Raw genomic sequence first — 16,840 nt, forward strand, 5'->3', positions numbered from 1 at the left:
AAGAAGAAGAATAAACACAGCACCAGCACGAGCCCAGAACCAGTACTTGGTTCGCGTTGGTGGAAAAGCAGTTTGTGTGTTCTAATACCTTTCTATCATAGCCAGCATGAGCCTTTGCAGAAATTTGTGCTACAGTCGCTCTTCTATGGGATCAGACCAGAGGAGCTACACTTTGCTCCCCACACGCATCAATGAGCCTTGGGTGCCCATGACCCTGTCGCCGGTTCACCAGTTTTGGTAGGTATTAACTACTGCATACCGGGAACGTCCCACAAGACCTGCTGTTTTGGAGATGCGATTACTTAAGTTTTGTGTGACGTCTGGGAGCACGCCTCTGAGATGGGGAAATGCAATTTGCACGCAAGCACAGACACACGCAAGCCCTACTTATATCTGCCTTTCTTAATCTAACTAAGAAATTCCACAGGTGTGATGCAAGATCCAACACCCATACCTGTCGTAATCTTCCTGCTTCTAAAAATAGTCACAACACTGTGGTTATTTTTAGCTCTAGAACCCTTATATACAAAAGGCCCTTGCCTGCATGGGATGGGCCAAAAAAAATAAAAGGTGGTGACAACTTGACACGCACCTGGGACAACAACTAGGTTGTTTGTCAAAATTTTCAATTGTATTGTTTTCTCTTTGTGTGTCCAAGTGTGTGTATGTGGGCACCTCCTCCAAATGTTTGTGAAATGTTTGAAACTCTTAACCCAACTACTGCTGATCAAATGCATGCTCTCCCTGATTCAGAAATCCTGTGATGTACAATTAGGTACCAATAATGCACTGCTACAACATAAAAAGGTGAGGAGTGCAATGTACAGATATATTATATATTTGTACTATATTGTACTATATGATACTCTATTATATTATATTGTATCACTTGTATTTCAATAAGTGGAGTGTGAATTATCTTTGCTTCCTTATACTGTTACTGGTTCTAACGAGAGTCCAACCATGACTATCTACTGCGGTTGTCGTGTTTCAGATACTTTTAGCCCGAAAAACGCTGAGATGATTAAAAATAAAAAATATATGCAGACAATACACAGAATTTCATGGGTAATGGTATTGACTTCCAAACTCGTAGTGCAGCCCACAAAACCTGATGGATTGGACTCCATATGGACTGAAATTTGAAATAACGGCCCTAAAAAAAAATAAATAAAAATAAAAAAGACACTAAGGACTTGGATAGGTCACAATAGCCATTAAGTCTATTAAGCTAGATTTGTCAAGTAAAATTAAAATCATGATATCTGCTTATGAATACAAAATCGAATTTTAATGTACCCAATGAAGGCATACATGCCATACATTACACTGAAATGCATGGAAATGTAAAGCTTTGTTTTAAGTAGGGATGTAACTAATGATACCCCGATACAAATTCAACTTAGTTTAATTTAATTTGACCGGTTTTAACGCTACAGATGTGACTACATCGACACACAGACCCCTGGCTCCATCTAAATGTACCATGAACCAGTCGTTGGCCCGATTCTAAAACTAAGAATCAGTTGACTGAAACTTTGCTGCTAATTCTACTGAATGCCCCTAGAATTTCATTATACCGAATGACCTTGTGTTGTACTGTACACTTGACAAATAAAACACTTTGAACTTTGCGCAACAGTGAGCAGAGCTGGCAAGTGAACACAAATGGACAGAAATGGAAAAAACTTCAATATGTATGTGACAAATAATCTCTTGAACTTGAACCTGAAGACCAGCTGATTCTTAAAACTTGGAACAAGCTTCCAGTCACATAGCACACAATGCAGCGTGTGAGTATTGCCATATTGACCATGTTTGGCTCTACCTACGCATGTGACCAGTCTTTCTCGCATCTGAGAAACATTAAGAGAAACCTACGCTCACGTTTAACTGATGGAAGCCTCAACGCAGCATGAAGCTTAACCTCACTACCATGAACCAGACTACAAGGTCATCAGCAAAACCATGCAGCACCACAAGTCGCTTTAATGGTAAAAATAATTCATTTATAATTGGTGATCTACAGTATAACAACAATATTATTAAGAAGAATAAAGACAAATGTATTATATATAGTGCTTTTTAAGTACTCATAGATGTGTTATACGTTAAAAATGTATGCCTTACTTAAAGAATGCACGTATTAAGTTTCATTCAATTTTATTTAATATTATATGGCTCACAAGGAAATACATTTTGAAATATTTGACTTTTATGGCCCTCCCAGCCAAAAAGGTTCCCGAGCCCTGTTCTAGACGGTGGAAGAAGCCACACGGTAGCATTGCATAAGAAGCCTCATACTCATATGCAATCAGAATAATCAGATGAGGTTGTTGAGTAATTGTGCAACGCAGTACTCTTCAAGCCTTTCACACCTGAAGAGGATGGCTCATGACTACAGAGGCAAACATGCACACACAAAATGCCAAAAGGCCATGGTCTGTTGGCAATGTGCATGTTTATATGTCAACCAATGTTTATATATCAACCAATTGAACTCAGGGCTCCAGACTAACTTGTTCCACTAGCAGCACCCTGGGAAAATATTAGGAGCACCAGCACAAAATTTAGGAGCACCAGCAACAAAATTTAGGAGCACCACTGAAATCGACATGCAACGTAACACATTAAAATGGTATAACTGATAAATGTTTTGTTAATAAATACACAATTTACAGAAATAACAATTTGCTGTTTTATTTTAAAGGAAAAAAGTCACAAAGTAATGATTTAACAGAAAAATTATCATTACGTAATACATTAAAAAAAAAAAAAGAATTTAAGGTCAGGGCTATTTCCGAGATTTCTTGCGGCGAGGAGTGGGACTCCGCCCAATGCGAGTGCGGAGTCCCACTACAAACTGTGGAACACATTCTAACAAGCTGCCCCAGACACCGGCCCCCGATCTGCAAACATGGTCTAATTGACCTTGATGCTAGGACGCTCGACGGAGCTGAAGGTCTAAGGATATACACCATAAGAAGAAAAGCTCTCCATCACACACACACACACACACACACACACACACACACACACACACACACACACACACACACACACACACACACACACACACACACACACACACACACACACACACACACACACACACACACACACACACACACAGCTCCCTCCCAGTGTTTCACATGATATGATTACAATGAGAAAAACGGTTGTCATATTTGCAAGTCAAGCTGGTGCTCCTATTTATAAAATTTAGTCGCAGTCATGTCCAAAAATGGTTGCAAAATGCAACTAAATGGTGGCAGTCTGAAGCCCTGGAACTCATTTGTTTACCATCAGTTATGTTATCAATGGGAGTTGTCAACCATCTAAATCTAGTCTATTTGGTTTTATTAGATTGGAATTGAATGAAATAGGTTCTGTTTAATATTTGGACCTTGCACTATACCACCCTCGACCGCAAATTTACCCTTATGCAAAAAAGGACATGACTACTGCAAAATACTGTTAGTGTGCTCCTCAATCCAGAGCTTCCATTTGCTTTAACAGTTGCCTGGGGCTGACTGTCCGGCTCAGTTGGAACAAATCAAAGTTACATAAAAGACATTCAATTTATAAACACAGGCTCGTTTGGGCAAATATCCCATTCTGTTTGGTAAGCCAGCTCGTACAGTTAATCTTGATGTGTGTGGAGTTCAACTTTGATGTAAGATGCAGAGATGTCAGCTTTTAGCTCATTCATTCCAGCACATTCCATCCTGGATAGATAGTAATGCAGGCGGCAACGTTTTTGTGAGCCGTTGCCTTGTGTAAGCCTGGTCAACATATTTTGTGACTCCTTCCAACAGTCCAGGTATATCGCACGTCCAACGGCCCCCTCAAATCCGCACACACATACACACTCCAAAAGAACTTCCATTCACTCCTACACTCTCCTGAAACGCATACTTTATAGAACTCTAAACGGGTGAACGAAGACATACTTTCCACTTCCTGCATATTCTTCCAGGGACCACTTCCCCTGACACAACAAGTACAAAGTTTGTGCTGCACCCTGATTGGCCATTCATTTTAGTTGTGTACCAATAATGAAACTAATGTTCAGCAAACATTATAAATAAATAACATTTCTTATGACGTAATAAACCCCCCCACTATCACTGGATGTCCCTTTTCCTCAATCGCCAGAAAAGACTAAATGCAGCAGCAAAACATATCCATTTACAGAAGGGTAGAAGTAGTGATATGTAGGGTAAAACCCAAAAATTAACAAAATCTCTACTTATACCCTTATTTTTCAGTTTTTACATATTATGAAAGTGCAAGCTTTCGAATTATGTGTCACACATTGAAATCTGAAAATATTTACAGAAGAAATGCTAATTTTAATGTTGGTACACCTAAACTCCTCTAGCAGAGAAAATTACTCTCAAAGATCCTAAAGTTTTTCACACTTCAGAGGCAGGTAATGGGTTGGAACAATAACTGGTTAACTCCACCCCCAACCGCTTCCCAAATAGACTACCTGTCATTGTTATTGGTTTAAACATTTAGTCATTTAGCAGACGCTTTTATCCAAAGCGACTTACAATTATTCAAACACCAACGGACGCAGCCATCAGGAGCAATTAGGGGTTAAGTGTCTTGCTCAAGGACACTACAGCATGCTAGCAGGAGGAGCCTGGGATCAAACCAGTGACCTTTGGATTACTAGACCACCAGCTCTACCTCCTGAGCTACCATCCCCATTTAAAGCATGTAGAGTATAAAAAATAACATGTGAAAATGTTATTTGTTTAGTTTTGTTTATAATTATTCTATACAAATATTGGAAAATGCATAATTCAAGTTTATCCTTTAATCTTAAGTTGAATTTTCTTTTTTGCTCACTATAGTAGCATGACCCCTCTATTATTCTGTAACTTCTAAACATTCAAATTTCCTGCCTTGATTGTTTTATAACAATGATAGTTTTAAGAAAGTGGCACTTTCACTGGTGCATTCTGGGAATTGGTGTTTTCTGGCAGTACTCCGCCGCCCGCTGCTTCGCATTGCCAGCAAAGTTCCAAAATATAAATGAGAGCTTATGCTGCCCTCTTCTTACAAAGCATAACAAAACGAAGTGATGTTTACACAGAGAAGTGAAAAGTCTTGCTTCTGGTGTTAATCTGTTGTTGCTGTTGAGGAAGTGACATCAGGTGTTCTTCTTTGTGTGCTCTGATGCGTTGTGGCGCAACATTTGTCCAGGTGAATTTATAGCATTATTATATTAAAGGGTTTCACTTTCTGACTTTATATCACACGGAATATCGAAGGATTGTATTGATCTGCATTTGTGCATCAAAGGAACTGTAAGATCGTGCTGTTGTCCCAAGTTCAACAATGGGTAAGTAATTTAAAACCTCAAGTTGAGAGACTGACAATAAAACTTGTGGAACTCGTGAAGCTGTCATTAATCATAGCTCAAAAACAAGCATGTCTGTTGACAAATGGGAGGGGTTACTAAGGAAACTCTGGAACAACAGCCAGTGAAACCAAAGCCAAACCATAGATGGGAAGAGACAACCACACCCACACACCACGGCCCAGACTGAGACACAGAGACAAAAACAAGCTTTGGTGACATACCAATAGCAAGCATGCCAATGGGGAAAAGCACCTTTTTTCCTCTTGGCACAAAAACGCTGTCAAAGTAAAAACTAAGCATGGTATCACCAGGGTTCAGTGAACATGACAATGAGCTGCCTTAAAATAGCAACAGTCGGCCTTGGGTTAAGATCGCTTGGTTTGATGTTCAGCTGGTTTGTCTCGATTATGCAGCGATTTAGATCATTATTTTGATATATGGGGATGGTAGCTCAGGAGGTAGAGCTGGTCGTCCAGTAATCTAAAGGTTTCTGGTCCGATCCCAGGCTCCTCCTAGTAGCATGCTGTAGTGTCCTTGAGCAAGACACTTAACCCATAATTGCTCCTGATGGCTGCGTCTGTCAGTGTTTGAATAATTGTAAGTCACTTTGGATAAAAGCGTCTGCTAAATGCAATGAAATATGAGCACCCTTCCCAAGCCAGCACAGATCGCAAACAGAGAGGCAGGTGGGGTTTCAGGTTAAAGAAACGGTTTGTGCGACTGTCCTGTACTGTCCTGTCTGTCCACTACAGACGCCCTCAATGTCACCTTTTATTGTGGAGGGACAGAGAGAGAGAGAGGAACAGAGATGGAAGAAGACAGACAACTGTTTTGCTTGCGAAGCTGTGTTAATCAGTGGCTGCACAAAGGACCTTATAGGAACTAATTTAACCGAGTATACTTGTTATTCGACCAATTGTTATTCAACGTTTTATTATTATTATTCTGCCACTTTCGCTAGATCTCCAGGTTTCCAACAGTCGCTTTTTACGCATTTAGGAACATTCATAGACATTGGTCTCAATCGTCAAAATTAGGGGTGTAATGATATCGTTCAATATGAGGCTTTCAGTTGGGTACACATCAAAACGATTTGCTTGACTAATCTATTCACCGGGATAATTTTTAACATGATTAAAAAAAACCATATTGAGCTAATGGCAATATTCAGACTTGTTGACAACGTTAGTAGAGGTGTAACGATTCACTGATACAAATTTTAAACCGGTTTTAACAGTAAAGATGCGACGACATAGATGCGTGGATCTGCTGGATGGGTCTAAATGTACCATGAACCGGTCGATGGCTCGATTCTAAAGTTATGAATTGGTTGACTGAAGCTTTGCTACTAATTCTACTTTAGTGTAAACTAAGCTGCTGCGGAAGACTCACTGATCTAACGTACGAGTTCAAAGCAACATTCAGGAGCCTAAAGGCAGGGTTCAATTTGTCCAATCTTCATGGAACTTGGTGGATGGAAAGTCTAAGGCGGAGATGAACCAGAAAAAAATTGTACATACCCAGCCACGGAGGCGCTACAGTCATTATATGAGTGATGCAACATTGAATTGGCCAATTCTCTCACGCGGTGTGGCCTACAGTCATGTGTCTGGTGTCTGATAATGCAGCTCCTCAAGACAAATAGATTTTCTAGAGAAATTATTGACGTCCGCTTCCACCATTTCCACCATTAAGAATTTTATGTAAAACCTACTTTTGACATCTCCTCTTAGGCCATTTGTCCAATTAAAAAAAAACAGGTTTATTGGATTCTTTGAACCTTCATTAGTAAGTTATCAAAAGAGTTCTAAGAGTCCAACAAAATGGCCGCCACAGACAAACGCTGCATAGACAGGAAGCAGGTGTAGCCTGTAAACGCTAGGTCCGATGTGAACCAAACATGCATTATTTGGGTGCTTTCACACCTACCTTGTTCAGTCTGTGTTAACCGAACCACGGGGCAGTTACCCTCTTAGTGCGGTTCGTTTTGAGAGGTGAGAACACAGATTCGAAGTCTGGTGCAGATCAAACAATTGTCACTTGTGTTTCCACTGTTGTTGTTTGGTTGGAAGACCAAATAATAATAATAATAATAATAATAATAATAATAATAATAATAATAATAATAATAATAATGAAAGCTTGGATTGCAATTGCAATAGGCTTCTGTTGCTCCATTGTTGTCCGCAACAATGTGATTTTGTGACAGAAAATGATTCTCCATATTCAGGTTTTTCTTTTCTTTTTCTGGATTACACATTCAAATGATCCCTCCTCACCACCCCAGTGGTGTTAAAAGACTTCATGTAAAAATGGATGTATATGCCAAAACAAAAGTTTAAAACTGACAGATTTCACACGCTACTGGAGACTGCAGTTATTTTTTAATGAAAAGCCAAGCACCTCTATAGACATACAGGACTCCCCCCATGGAACAGACCAGTGGCTGTGGGTAAAGATCTCAGACATTGGACAATGGATGTGAGAAAGCGCAGCTATATCATAGCAGAACGACTGCGAAAAAGACTGTCAGTGCACCTGATCAGTGTTTCTGTACTGAGTTGAACAGCTGTCTATCTACCCATATACCTTTAATTTCCAGTTTTGCGCAGGCATTTGGAGTGCTGCTTGTGTTATTGCTTTTTAGTGTTTGTGATTCACACTGTTACAATGGAAGATGACAGCGGGTGTGAGCAGCAAATGGTGACGTCACTGCTGATCAGATTACTTCTCCCTCTAAAATCATCTGTCCAATAGATGAACCACCTGTACGACCGCCTGTCTTAACACAAGACCGCGTGTGTATGTGGCCATATCTCAGATCCTGTTTGTCCTACGGTCATGAATTTAGTGTCAGATGACCCAGCTTGGATCACAGCCATCCCAGCAACTAGTGCTTGACGCATCTTTTTCAAATACCTCCAAGACTGAACAGAAATATCACATCCACAAACACAACAACTCCCAACAAGTAAAACATTTTTAAAACAAAATCATAACACTAAATTACTAAACGACTAGAACAGAAACGCAGACATTTTTCGGATGCAACTGTGCCCCCCCCCCCACTCACACATCCTTTCCCCATACCGATGCGTCTAATAATTGGTTCATGTACGTTGTAAAAGCGATTTATATAACAAACTTGGGGGGGGATCTTTGATCTGGTAATATCACTGGTTTTCAATGACTGAGTTTTTTCCAAAGGAATTTTCAAGTCCTTCAGCACAAAAGGGGGCTATTTTCAACGCATTCTAGTACTTCTGAGAACGAAACTCAAGCATCTCAAGGACCTGGCAAGATCCTTGGTATTAAAAAATCAAGTAGCAACTTACTTGGGGGGTGGCAGGGTGAGGGGCGAGTGTGGCTTGAGCTTGCTGTTGTCCTCCTCCTTTTTGTCACGCGGCAGGCGCATCCTGGGCCGCTCCTTGTCGTCCCTCTTCACGCGGTCACGCTCCCAGTCCTCCTTCCGCCTCAGGCGCTCCTTATCGCGCTCACGCTCCCTCTCGCGCTCCCTCTGCCGGCGCTCACGCTCCCGGTGGTCCCTCTCTCGCTCCCGGTCCCTGGGATGGCGCTCCCGGGGGTCCCGCTCTCGCTCCTGAAATTTTACCCACAGTTTTCACCACCCAACCGCGTCGTGCCACGGCTACTGAGTCACACCTAGCAATTTAAAGCCATGTCAGTTCCCATGATTCAGGAAATTGAAAACTTGAGCTAAAAGAAATTTGCAAATCTTTGATCTGACCAATATTATGAGCCATTGAGTTGTGATATTTTTCGGGAGATACTTATCCTACATTCCACAGGTGGGTTGGCCGAAAGTGACAAAATCAGATATCACATCACATTTCTTGAATACCTCAACACTCATTAGGGTGGCACTGTGTCACTTCTGTATATCGACCGTCAACTTGGCAAACTCATCCGCACCAAACAAACCTGAGCTTTAATACATGCAAAGTACAGTTCTAAGAATAAAAAGGTACTGTTGAATGGTTACTGGTCAGTTATTGGCTAAATGGAGGTATTTCTTGTATGCAAAACATTCTATATAGTAAGCAAGTAAGCCTGGATTTAAGGCCACAAGCTTTACACTGTATGTAAGAAATATCTCAATTAATAGAGGAGGGAGACACAGACACTTGAAGATGTTCTTAAAAAAAATAAAAAATAAATAAGAAAGCAGGGTTATATACTTGGATAGAGTGTTTTGTGCACTCACAGTGTAGTGATAGGGTAGAGGTGCTTCTGTGTACTGCACTCGGAAATTTTCGTACTGACCCCCTCGCCACAAGGCCTCCATTTCATAGTCATGGTAGGGATCTGCATATGGATCCCTAGGGGGGAAAAAACGAAACAAAAAGATTTTGAGTGTGCATGCTTGGGCAATCAGGATCATGACATTTTGGAGTGAATTTTCATCAACCCAACTGATATCTTTGCATAATAATTTGGAATGCGGTGTAGAAGACAATTAGGTATGTAATTGTCTTCTACACCGCATTCCAAATTATTATGCGAAGATATTTTTCTCTGATTTTCCTAAATAGTCAATGCAAATGACAGTTTGTATAATTTTCAAGTCATCAACCGTTAGGGTATAATTTGAATGTTATTGAACAAACATTCCAATGATTACAGTATTTTTTTCAAAAATAAAAAACTTAAAATGCACTGTTCTAAATTATTATGCACAACAGAGTTTCAAAACATTTTATAGATTGTAAAGAACTGAAAATGGTCATTTGTTGAATTTGCAGCATTGGGAGGTCATATTTACTGAAATCAAAAGCTATTTCAATCAAAAACATCTTAACAGGCCAAGTTACATGTTAACATAGGACCCCCTCTTTGATATCACCGTCACAATTCTTGCATCCATTGAACTTGTGAGTTTTTGGAGAGAGGTATACACAGAGGTATTGTTTGCAGCATGAGATGGTGCATTGTCATGCATGAAGATGATTTGCTACGGAAGGCACGGTTCTTCTTTTTGTACCATGGAAGAAAGTGGTCAGTCAGAAACTGTATATCTCTCTACTTTGCAGAGGTCATTTTCACACCTTCGGGGACCCTAAAGAGGCCTACCAGCTCTCTCCCCATGATTCCGGCCCAAAACATGACTCTGCCACCTCCTTGCTGACGTCGCAGCTTTGTTGGGACATGGTGGCCATCCACTAACCATCCACTACTTCATCCATCTGGACCATCCAGGGTTGCACGGCACTCATCAGTAAACAAGATTGTTTGAAAATTAGTCTTCACAAATTTCTGGGCCCACTGCAACCACTTCTGCTTGTGAGCATTGGTTAGGGGTGGCCAAATAGTAGGTTTATGCACAACTGCAAGCCTCTGGAGGATCCTACACCTTGAGGCACCAGCAGCTTCAAATACCTGTTTGCTGCTTTGTAATGGCATTTTAACAGCTGCTCTCTTAATCCCATGAATTGTGTGGCAGAAACCTTCCTCATTATGCCTTTATCTGCACAAACCCGTCTGTGCCCTGAATCAGCCCCAAATCTCTTCACAGTACGATGATCACGGTATGAAATATCTAATGTTGGCATTGCACTATTTGACGCTTTTCGGCAGCAGAGAGATTCTTTTTCTTTCCCATATTGCTTGAAACCTGTGGCCTGCTTAATAATGTGGAACGTCCTTCTTGAGTAGTTTTCCTTTAATTGGGTTCACCTGGCAAACTAATTATCACAGGTGTCTGAGATTGCTTTCAGTGATCCAAAGAACCCTGGGACACAATACCATCCATGAGTTTAATTGAAAAACATTTTTTTTTATGTTTATCACACTTAAATCCAATTTGCATAATAATTTAGAACGCGGTGTGTATATAGGGCTGTGACAATATTCGCATTACCACAGTAATGAGCTCATTACCGTCATCACCGCAAATCTCTAGGAAAGGTCTCATACAGTCACAAGATAGAAAATTCCCCTTCAAGATGGATTGTGGAATCTAACGATTTTACTAAAATCTGCTCAGGTAATCGTGATGAGGTGTGCAATAATTGGGACACCTCTAGTACGTGGGACTTTTCTTTGGTGCACAGTTTAGTATTTAGCGGATATGATGAGAAGCCCCAGAAGCAAATGCTGCAGTGATTTACCTCCAATAGCTCAAACTACCTCACATAGCCTGATCGCAAAATCCTTTCGCATTCTAATCTGGTCTTCCATTTAAAGCCTAACCCCAAAACCGTTATACTAAATAAAGAAAATATACAATTAAAAAAATATATATACATATATATATATATATACACACAAAGAATTTTAAATGGACAATATTTTGGGGGATTTTGGGCCGCTCCAGTTGCAAATTTCCACAGTCACCTGACAGTTGAAACAAGTAACTGATTTTAGCACCGGAAGTAAAAAATGTCAAACTCTATTTAGGCAGTTGTTAAGCTAGTGGCCATGTTACATTAGGAGGAAACAAGTGTGTGATTAGCACGAGAGAAGAGTTCAGAAAGATGCCACTCACCCGTACATCGGGTCTCTGAAGTCCATTTCACTGAAAAGCAGAGACACAACACACATTAATGAGAATGACAAACAATGGTTGTTGAGAAACATCATAGATTACTTCGTGCATTGAGCAATTACTTTGTGACGTAGAGAAACATTGACAACCGGGAGGTTAACGCAACTCCTCACCTGACACAGCATTTGACTATTTCAATTAAATGAAATAAATAAAACAGATACATACCCCTGCAATTCCTGCCTGGACCCAAAGGGGATCCCTTGAATATAAAACGGAAAAGGTCTGTCCAACATGAAGCCCTATTAGCCATATTTAAAGTTTGAAATTCAAATGTTGGTTAAAACGTATTGTAGTTAATGTTTTCTTGCACTCTGAAAAGGGTGTAATAGTGTGCAACTCTGTGCAACAGCAGCTTCCAGCTCGTTCGAGCAGGGTAAGCGAGCAGCAGCTCGGAGAATATAGATAAAAATCTGGATTTTTCCAGGAGACATTAATAAACGCCGCAAAAAATGTACCGTGTTAACTTTGACAGGCCTTGTATACACCGATAAGCAGCAACATTAAAAGCACCACTAATAACCACTAATATTGTGTAGCACCCTCTCCTCTGTCAAAACAGCTCTGACCTGCCGAGCCATGGACTCCTCAAAACCTCTGAAGGTGTTCTGTGGTATGTGGCACCAAGACATTAGAAGAAAATGTGATTCATCAGACCAGGACACCTTCTTCCATCGCTCCATGTTCCAGTTCTGACACTCACGTGCTTTTGGCGGTGGACAGGGGTCACCATAGGCACTCTGACCGGTCTGTGGCTACGCAGCCCCATACGCAGCAAGCTGTGATGCACTGTGTGTTCTGACACCTTTCTATCATAACCAGCATCTGTGGTTCAATAGCTCTTCTGTGGGATCTGACCAGACGGGCTAGACTTCGCTCCCCACACGCATCAATTAGCCCATGGATGTCCATGACCCTGCTGCTGGTTCACCGGTTGTCCTTCCCTGGACCACTTTTGGTAGGTACCAAGGATGCAACAGCACAGTGGGCTCACGGTAACGGTAGTGTATCTTTATATTTACGAAAAATTAAAATAAAAAATTTGAAGTTAAAAGGTGTAAAAAATATATTTTTTAAAGAAGTCTGCCATAAATAACTAGTGTAGAGCTGTGTGTGTATCCAGGATAGTGGATAATTAAAATATAATTTTTTGTAAATATTTATTGATTAATATAATGAGGTATGAGGTATGAAAACATTAGATATTTCACGAAAACTTAAGCGTGATCATCGTACTGTGAAGAGATTTGTGGCTGATTCAGAGCACAGACAGGTTTGTGCAGATAAAGGCATGATGAGGAAGGTTTCTGCCAGACAAATTCATGGGATTAAGAGAGAAGCTGCTAAAATGCCATTACAAAGCAGTAAACAGGTATTTGAAGCTGCTGGTGCATCAAGGTGTAGGATCCTCCAGAGGCTTGCAGTTGTGCATAAACCTACTATTGGGCCACCCCTAACCAATGCTCACAAGCAGAAATGGTGGCAGTGGGCCCAGAAATTTGTGAAGACTAATTTTCAAACAGTCTTGTTTACTGGTGAGTGCCGTGCAACCCTGGGTGGTCCAGATGGATAGAGTAGTGGATGGTTGGTGGATGGCCACCATGTCCCAACAAGGCTGCGACGTCAGCAAGGAGGTGGCCTGGTAACTTGGCCTGTTAAGATGTTTTTGATTGAAATACTATTTGATTTCAGTAAATATGACCTCCCAATGCTGCAAATTCAACAAATGACCATTTTCAGTTCTTTACAACCTATAAAATGTTTTGAAACTCTGTTGTGCATAATAATTTAGAACAGTGCATTTTGAGTTTTTTATTTTTGAAAAAAAATACTGTAATCATTGGGATGTTTGTTCAAAAACATTCAAATTATACCCTAACGGTTGATGACTTGAAAATTATACTGGCTGTCATTTGCATCGACTATTTAAGAAAATCTGAGAAAAATATCTTTGCATAATAATTTGGAACGCTGTGTATATACTGTATGTGTGTAATAAGTGTGAATAATGAGTTTGAACAAGCAGAAACAAGATGTTTGACGTGATAGTTGACGCATATTTGGGTTTGGTTTCCCACTGGCTGCCTTGGCACACTTGATTCTAGCCGTGTGCCTAGCTGCTCTAAGGGATTCCCACCTTCCTCTATTGCTGGGAGGTGTGTGCTCATCAGACATTGTCTGCCTGGGGCTCTGGAAACATTACATCTTAGAACAAACAAGGTGGGAATTACGGTAAAACCCCAGCATTTCGGCTCTCTGAGCATAACTACAAAAACACACCTGTATGTGTGTCCAAGCACTCACACCGAGTCAAAAAAAAAAAAAAAAAAAAAAAATATATATATATATATTTATATATATATATATATATATATATATATAAATAAATACCGATCAATGCAGCTTTTGTGTGCTCTAGGAATTGACCTGCCCTTATCAGAAATCAGACACATTGTGCATTCCTACAGTGGAAATACCACACAGGCGGGTTTATCCTATGAGCTCTTAGGGCTGAAACTGTGGCAACTCGGGGGAAGTGGGCAAACCCGGCAGGTGAAACTCACTCTCTGATGATGCGGTAGCTGCGCTCCCGGAAGAATTCATTCTCCTTGTCCAATTCCCGCTCGTCCTCTCCGATGGTAACGTTGAAGCGTTTCTCCTCAAAGTCGGGCTCCTGCTCCTTGCGGATGGTGGCCTTCTTCAGCACCTGGGTGGCAAAAAATGATAATAAAAAATTCTGATATAAACACGGGTTAAAAAAATGAGAGCATTTCATGTTAAAGAGCCATGTGTGCAATAAAAACAATTACAGGTTTTGAAGAGAACACTTGGTAGCTCTCTTGATATTTTGTCAAAAGATTGCAACTTTGCATCCTAATGAATCCATCCAGAATGTCATGCATGGTATTATGGTGTTCAAAACATGGAATGATTTTAATGGACGACTGATTTTCCCTAAGGTTTGCTTTAAACTCTACACAATTCTGAGTTCCAGCGAGTTGAAAGGTGACAAGACAACCACTTGGTCTTGGTCCCTTAACAATGGTCACGAGTGCCCCATTGCACTAAGTATTGCAGCTCAGCACAGCAGTTGGCTGAAGCTATCCTCTCAATACTGCATTCATTTAAAGGGATAATGCAATTTTTGGGAAATGTCAAAATGCTGGAAGGTGTATTTCCCTAATAAAAGTGTATTTACCATAGGAGTTTGCTGGTAGATTACCCCTGCTTGCCTTGAATTGGGCTAACACAGTTAGCCTGTAGCTTAACATTATCTTGGTACTAGACACGCAGGGATGAACTCTGTATTGACATTCTCATCTGAATCTGATTACAATAGAGCAAATTCCCGAAAATGGGAATCCCTTTAAAAGATTCACTCAGGTTGACTTCCAGTGATCGAAAGACGAGGTTTAGGTTAAAAAGAGTTTTCCTTTAAATCACGCATCACAGACTTTCAAAAAGGACAATGACACCGACACCTTGTCAAGCTGTGAAAGGTTCAACGGTGGCCTAGATGTAAAAAGTTGAGCCAGTTCAGTCAGTCAAAAGGTTCCTAAATTTTTTACAACCTCCCTCCACTGCAATGACTGTAATATGAAAACATTACATAGGTCTTTGTACTAGAGAGTTTTATTGGAAGAGCACACTTTTAATACGTGCTTGTGTGACAAAATTATGAGTGCAAAGTTTCTGACGGATGCCCTTCACTTCAGCCCTGAAATACTCAAACACATATGAGGAGGTGATTTGCGTAATTGCCATTGAACAGACATTTTTGGCAGTCAGCAGGTTACCTCTTTTGCATGCCTCAGGCCCCGCTCCCACGCGCTCTCCACGGGGGGCTCCACGGGTGGAGGGGGCGGCGGGAGTTCCTCAACAGCGGGCGCACCCTGCCAAAGGTACAGAGAATAAAATAACTTATACATCTATTACAGCAGTTAGGGATGTGAAAAAAAAAATCATTTTTTTTAAAAAGGGAAAATAAAATAAAATATATATATATATATATATATATATATATATAGTCTATTTGGCAATTGACCTGAGTGACAAATTAAATATTTTTCTGTTGGAAAAGTAATCAATGGATAGGGGTGGGAATCACAGAGTAACTCACAATACTCTCATGATAGGCTGTGCACGATAACAATGGTATCAGCGATTCTGCATACTCGATACATTGCAAGACAATTAATCTACGATGCATCATGATATGTAAAACTGAAGAAAAAAATACCTATAAAAAGGCAAAAAGCAGGAATTATGTATTTCTTCACTGCATTGCGCTCTCAGTTTCACAGAATTTGACAACAGAGATGAAACAATGTACAACAAAAAGATGTCCAATGTTTAAATTATATATCAAAATATTACAACAATACTCAATTGCCAAATTAAAGCTTCAAGCTATATGAGAAACGCAGGAGCCTTCTTCTTTTAAACATGGTAGTGAATGAAAATATGATTAGGTTTACCCACAGTAACTGAATTGAATTCCAATAGGTAACCAGTATCATGTTAAATTTCTCACGTTTAACACAAACCAAACTTCATGAAAATCGGTTCAGAATTAAGCAAGTTACAGTCGATTTTGTAAAGAAGTCTGCATCTCACAATACACATTGTATTTGTCTTCAATGTCATGAAGTAGCAGCAACATAGCGCGACGTACTGTCAACCAATCCAATATTGCGCTTGTAAAACACAGCATGCATCTGTCTCATCTATCTTCAGCACAACTCTGCATCCAGAAGACATTAAAACTAGATTTCTCTAAGATGGTTAAATTTTGCAATTAATCTGCGTTTCAAATGCGTGCTGAACCGTGGGGATCCATACGGATCATGGATCATCTATGTTCTGTTACAACACTAGTTTAGAGTGCCGCCATGTTTTAA

General features: G+C 40.3%; 1 protein-coding gene across 2 annotated transcripts in view; it reads right to left on the bottom strand.

Annotated features, from left to right (window-relative positions):
* The window catches only part of zc3h18 (zinc finger CCCH-type containing 18), a 73,864-nt gene that overhangs the window by 43,103 nt on the left and 13,921 nt on the right, over positions 1 to 16,840 (bottom strand). For both annotated transcript variants that reach the window (XM_080001983.1, XM_080001982.1), the window contains exons 5-9: positions 15,737 to 15,832; positions 14,504 to 14,646; positions 11,880 to 11,909; positions 9,600 to 9,714; positions 8,713 to 8,975 (exon numbers count right to left, since the gene is read on the bottom strand). In XM_080001983.1, coding sequence (XP_079858109.1) covers positions 8,713 to 8,975; positions 9,600 to 9,714; positions 11,880 to 11,909; positions 14,504 to 14,646; positions 15,737 to 15,832 — 647 coding nt within the window. The remainder of the gene's footprint in view (positions 1 to 8,712; positions 8,976 to 9,599; positions 9,715 to 11,879; positions 11,910 to 14,503; positions 14,647 to 15,736; positions 15,833 to 16,840) is intronic.

The sequence above is a fragment of the Zeus faber genome (assembly GCF_960531495.2).
Source record: "Zeus faber genome assembly, chromosome: 6".
NCBI classification, from domain to species: domain Eukaryota; kingdom Metazoa; phylum Chordata; class Actinopteri; order Zeiformes; family Zeidae; genus Zeus; species Zeus faber.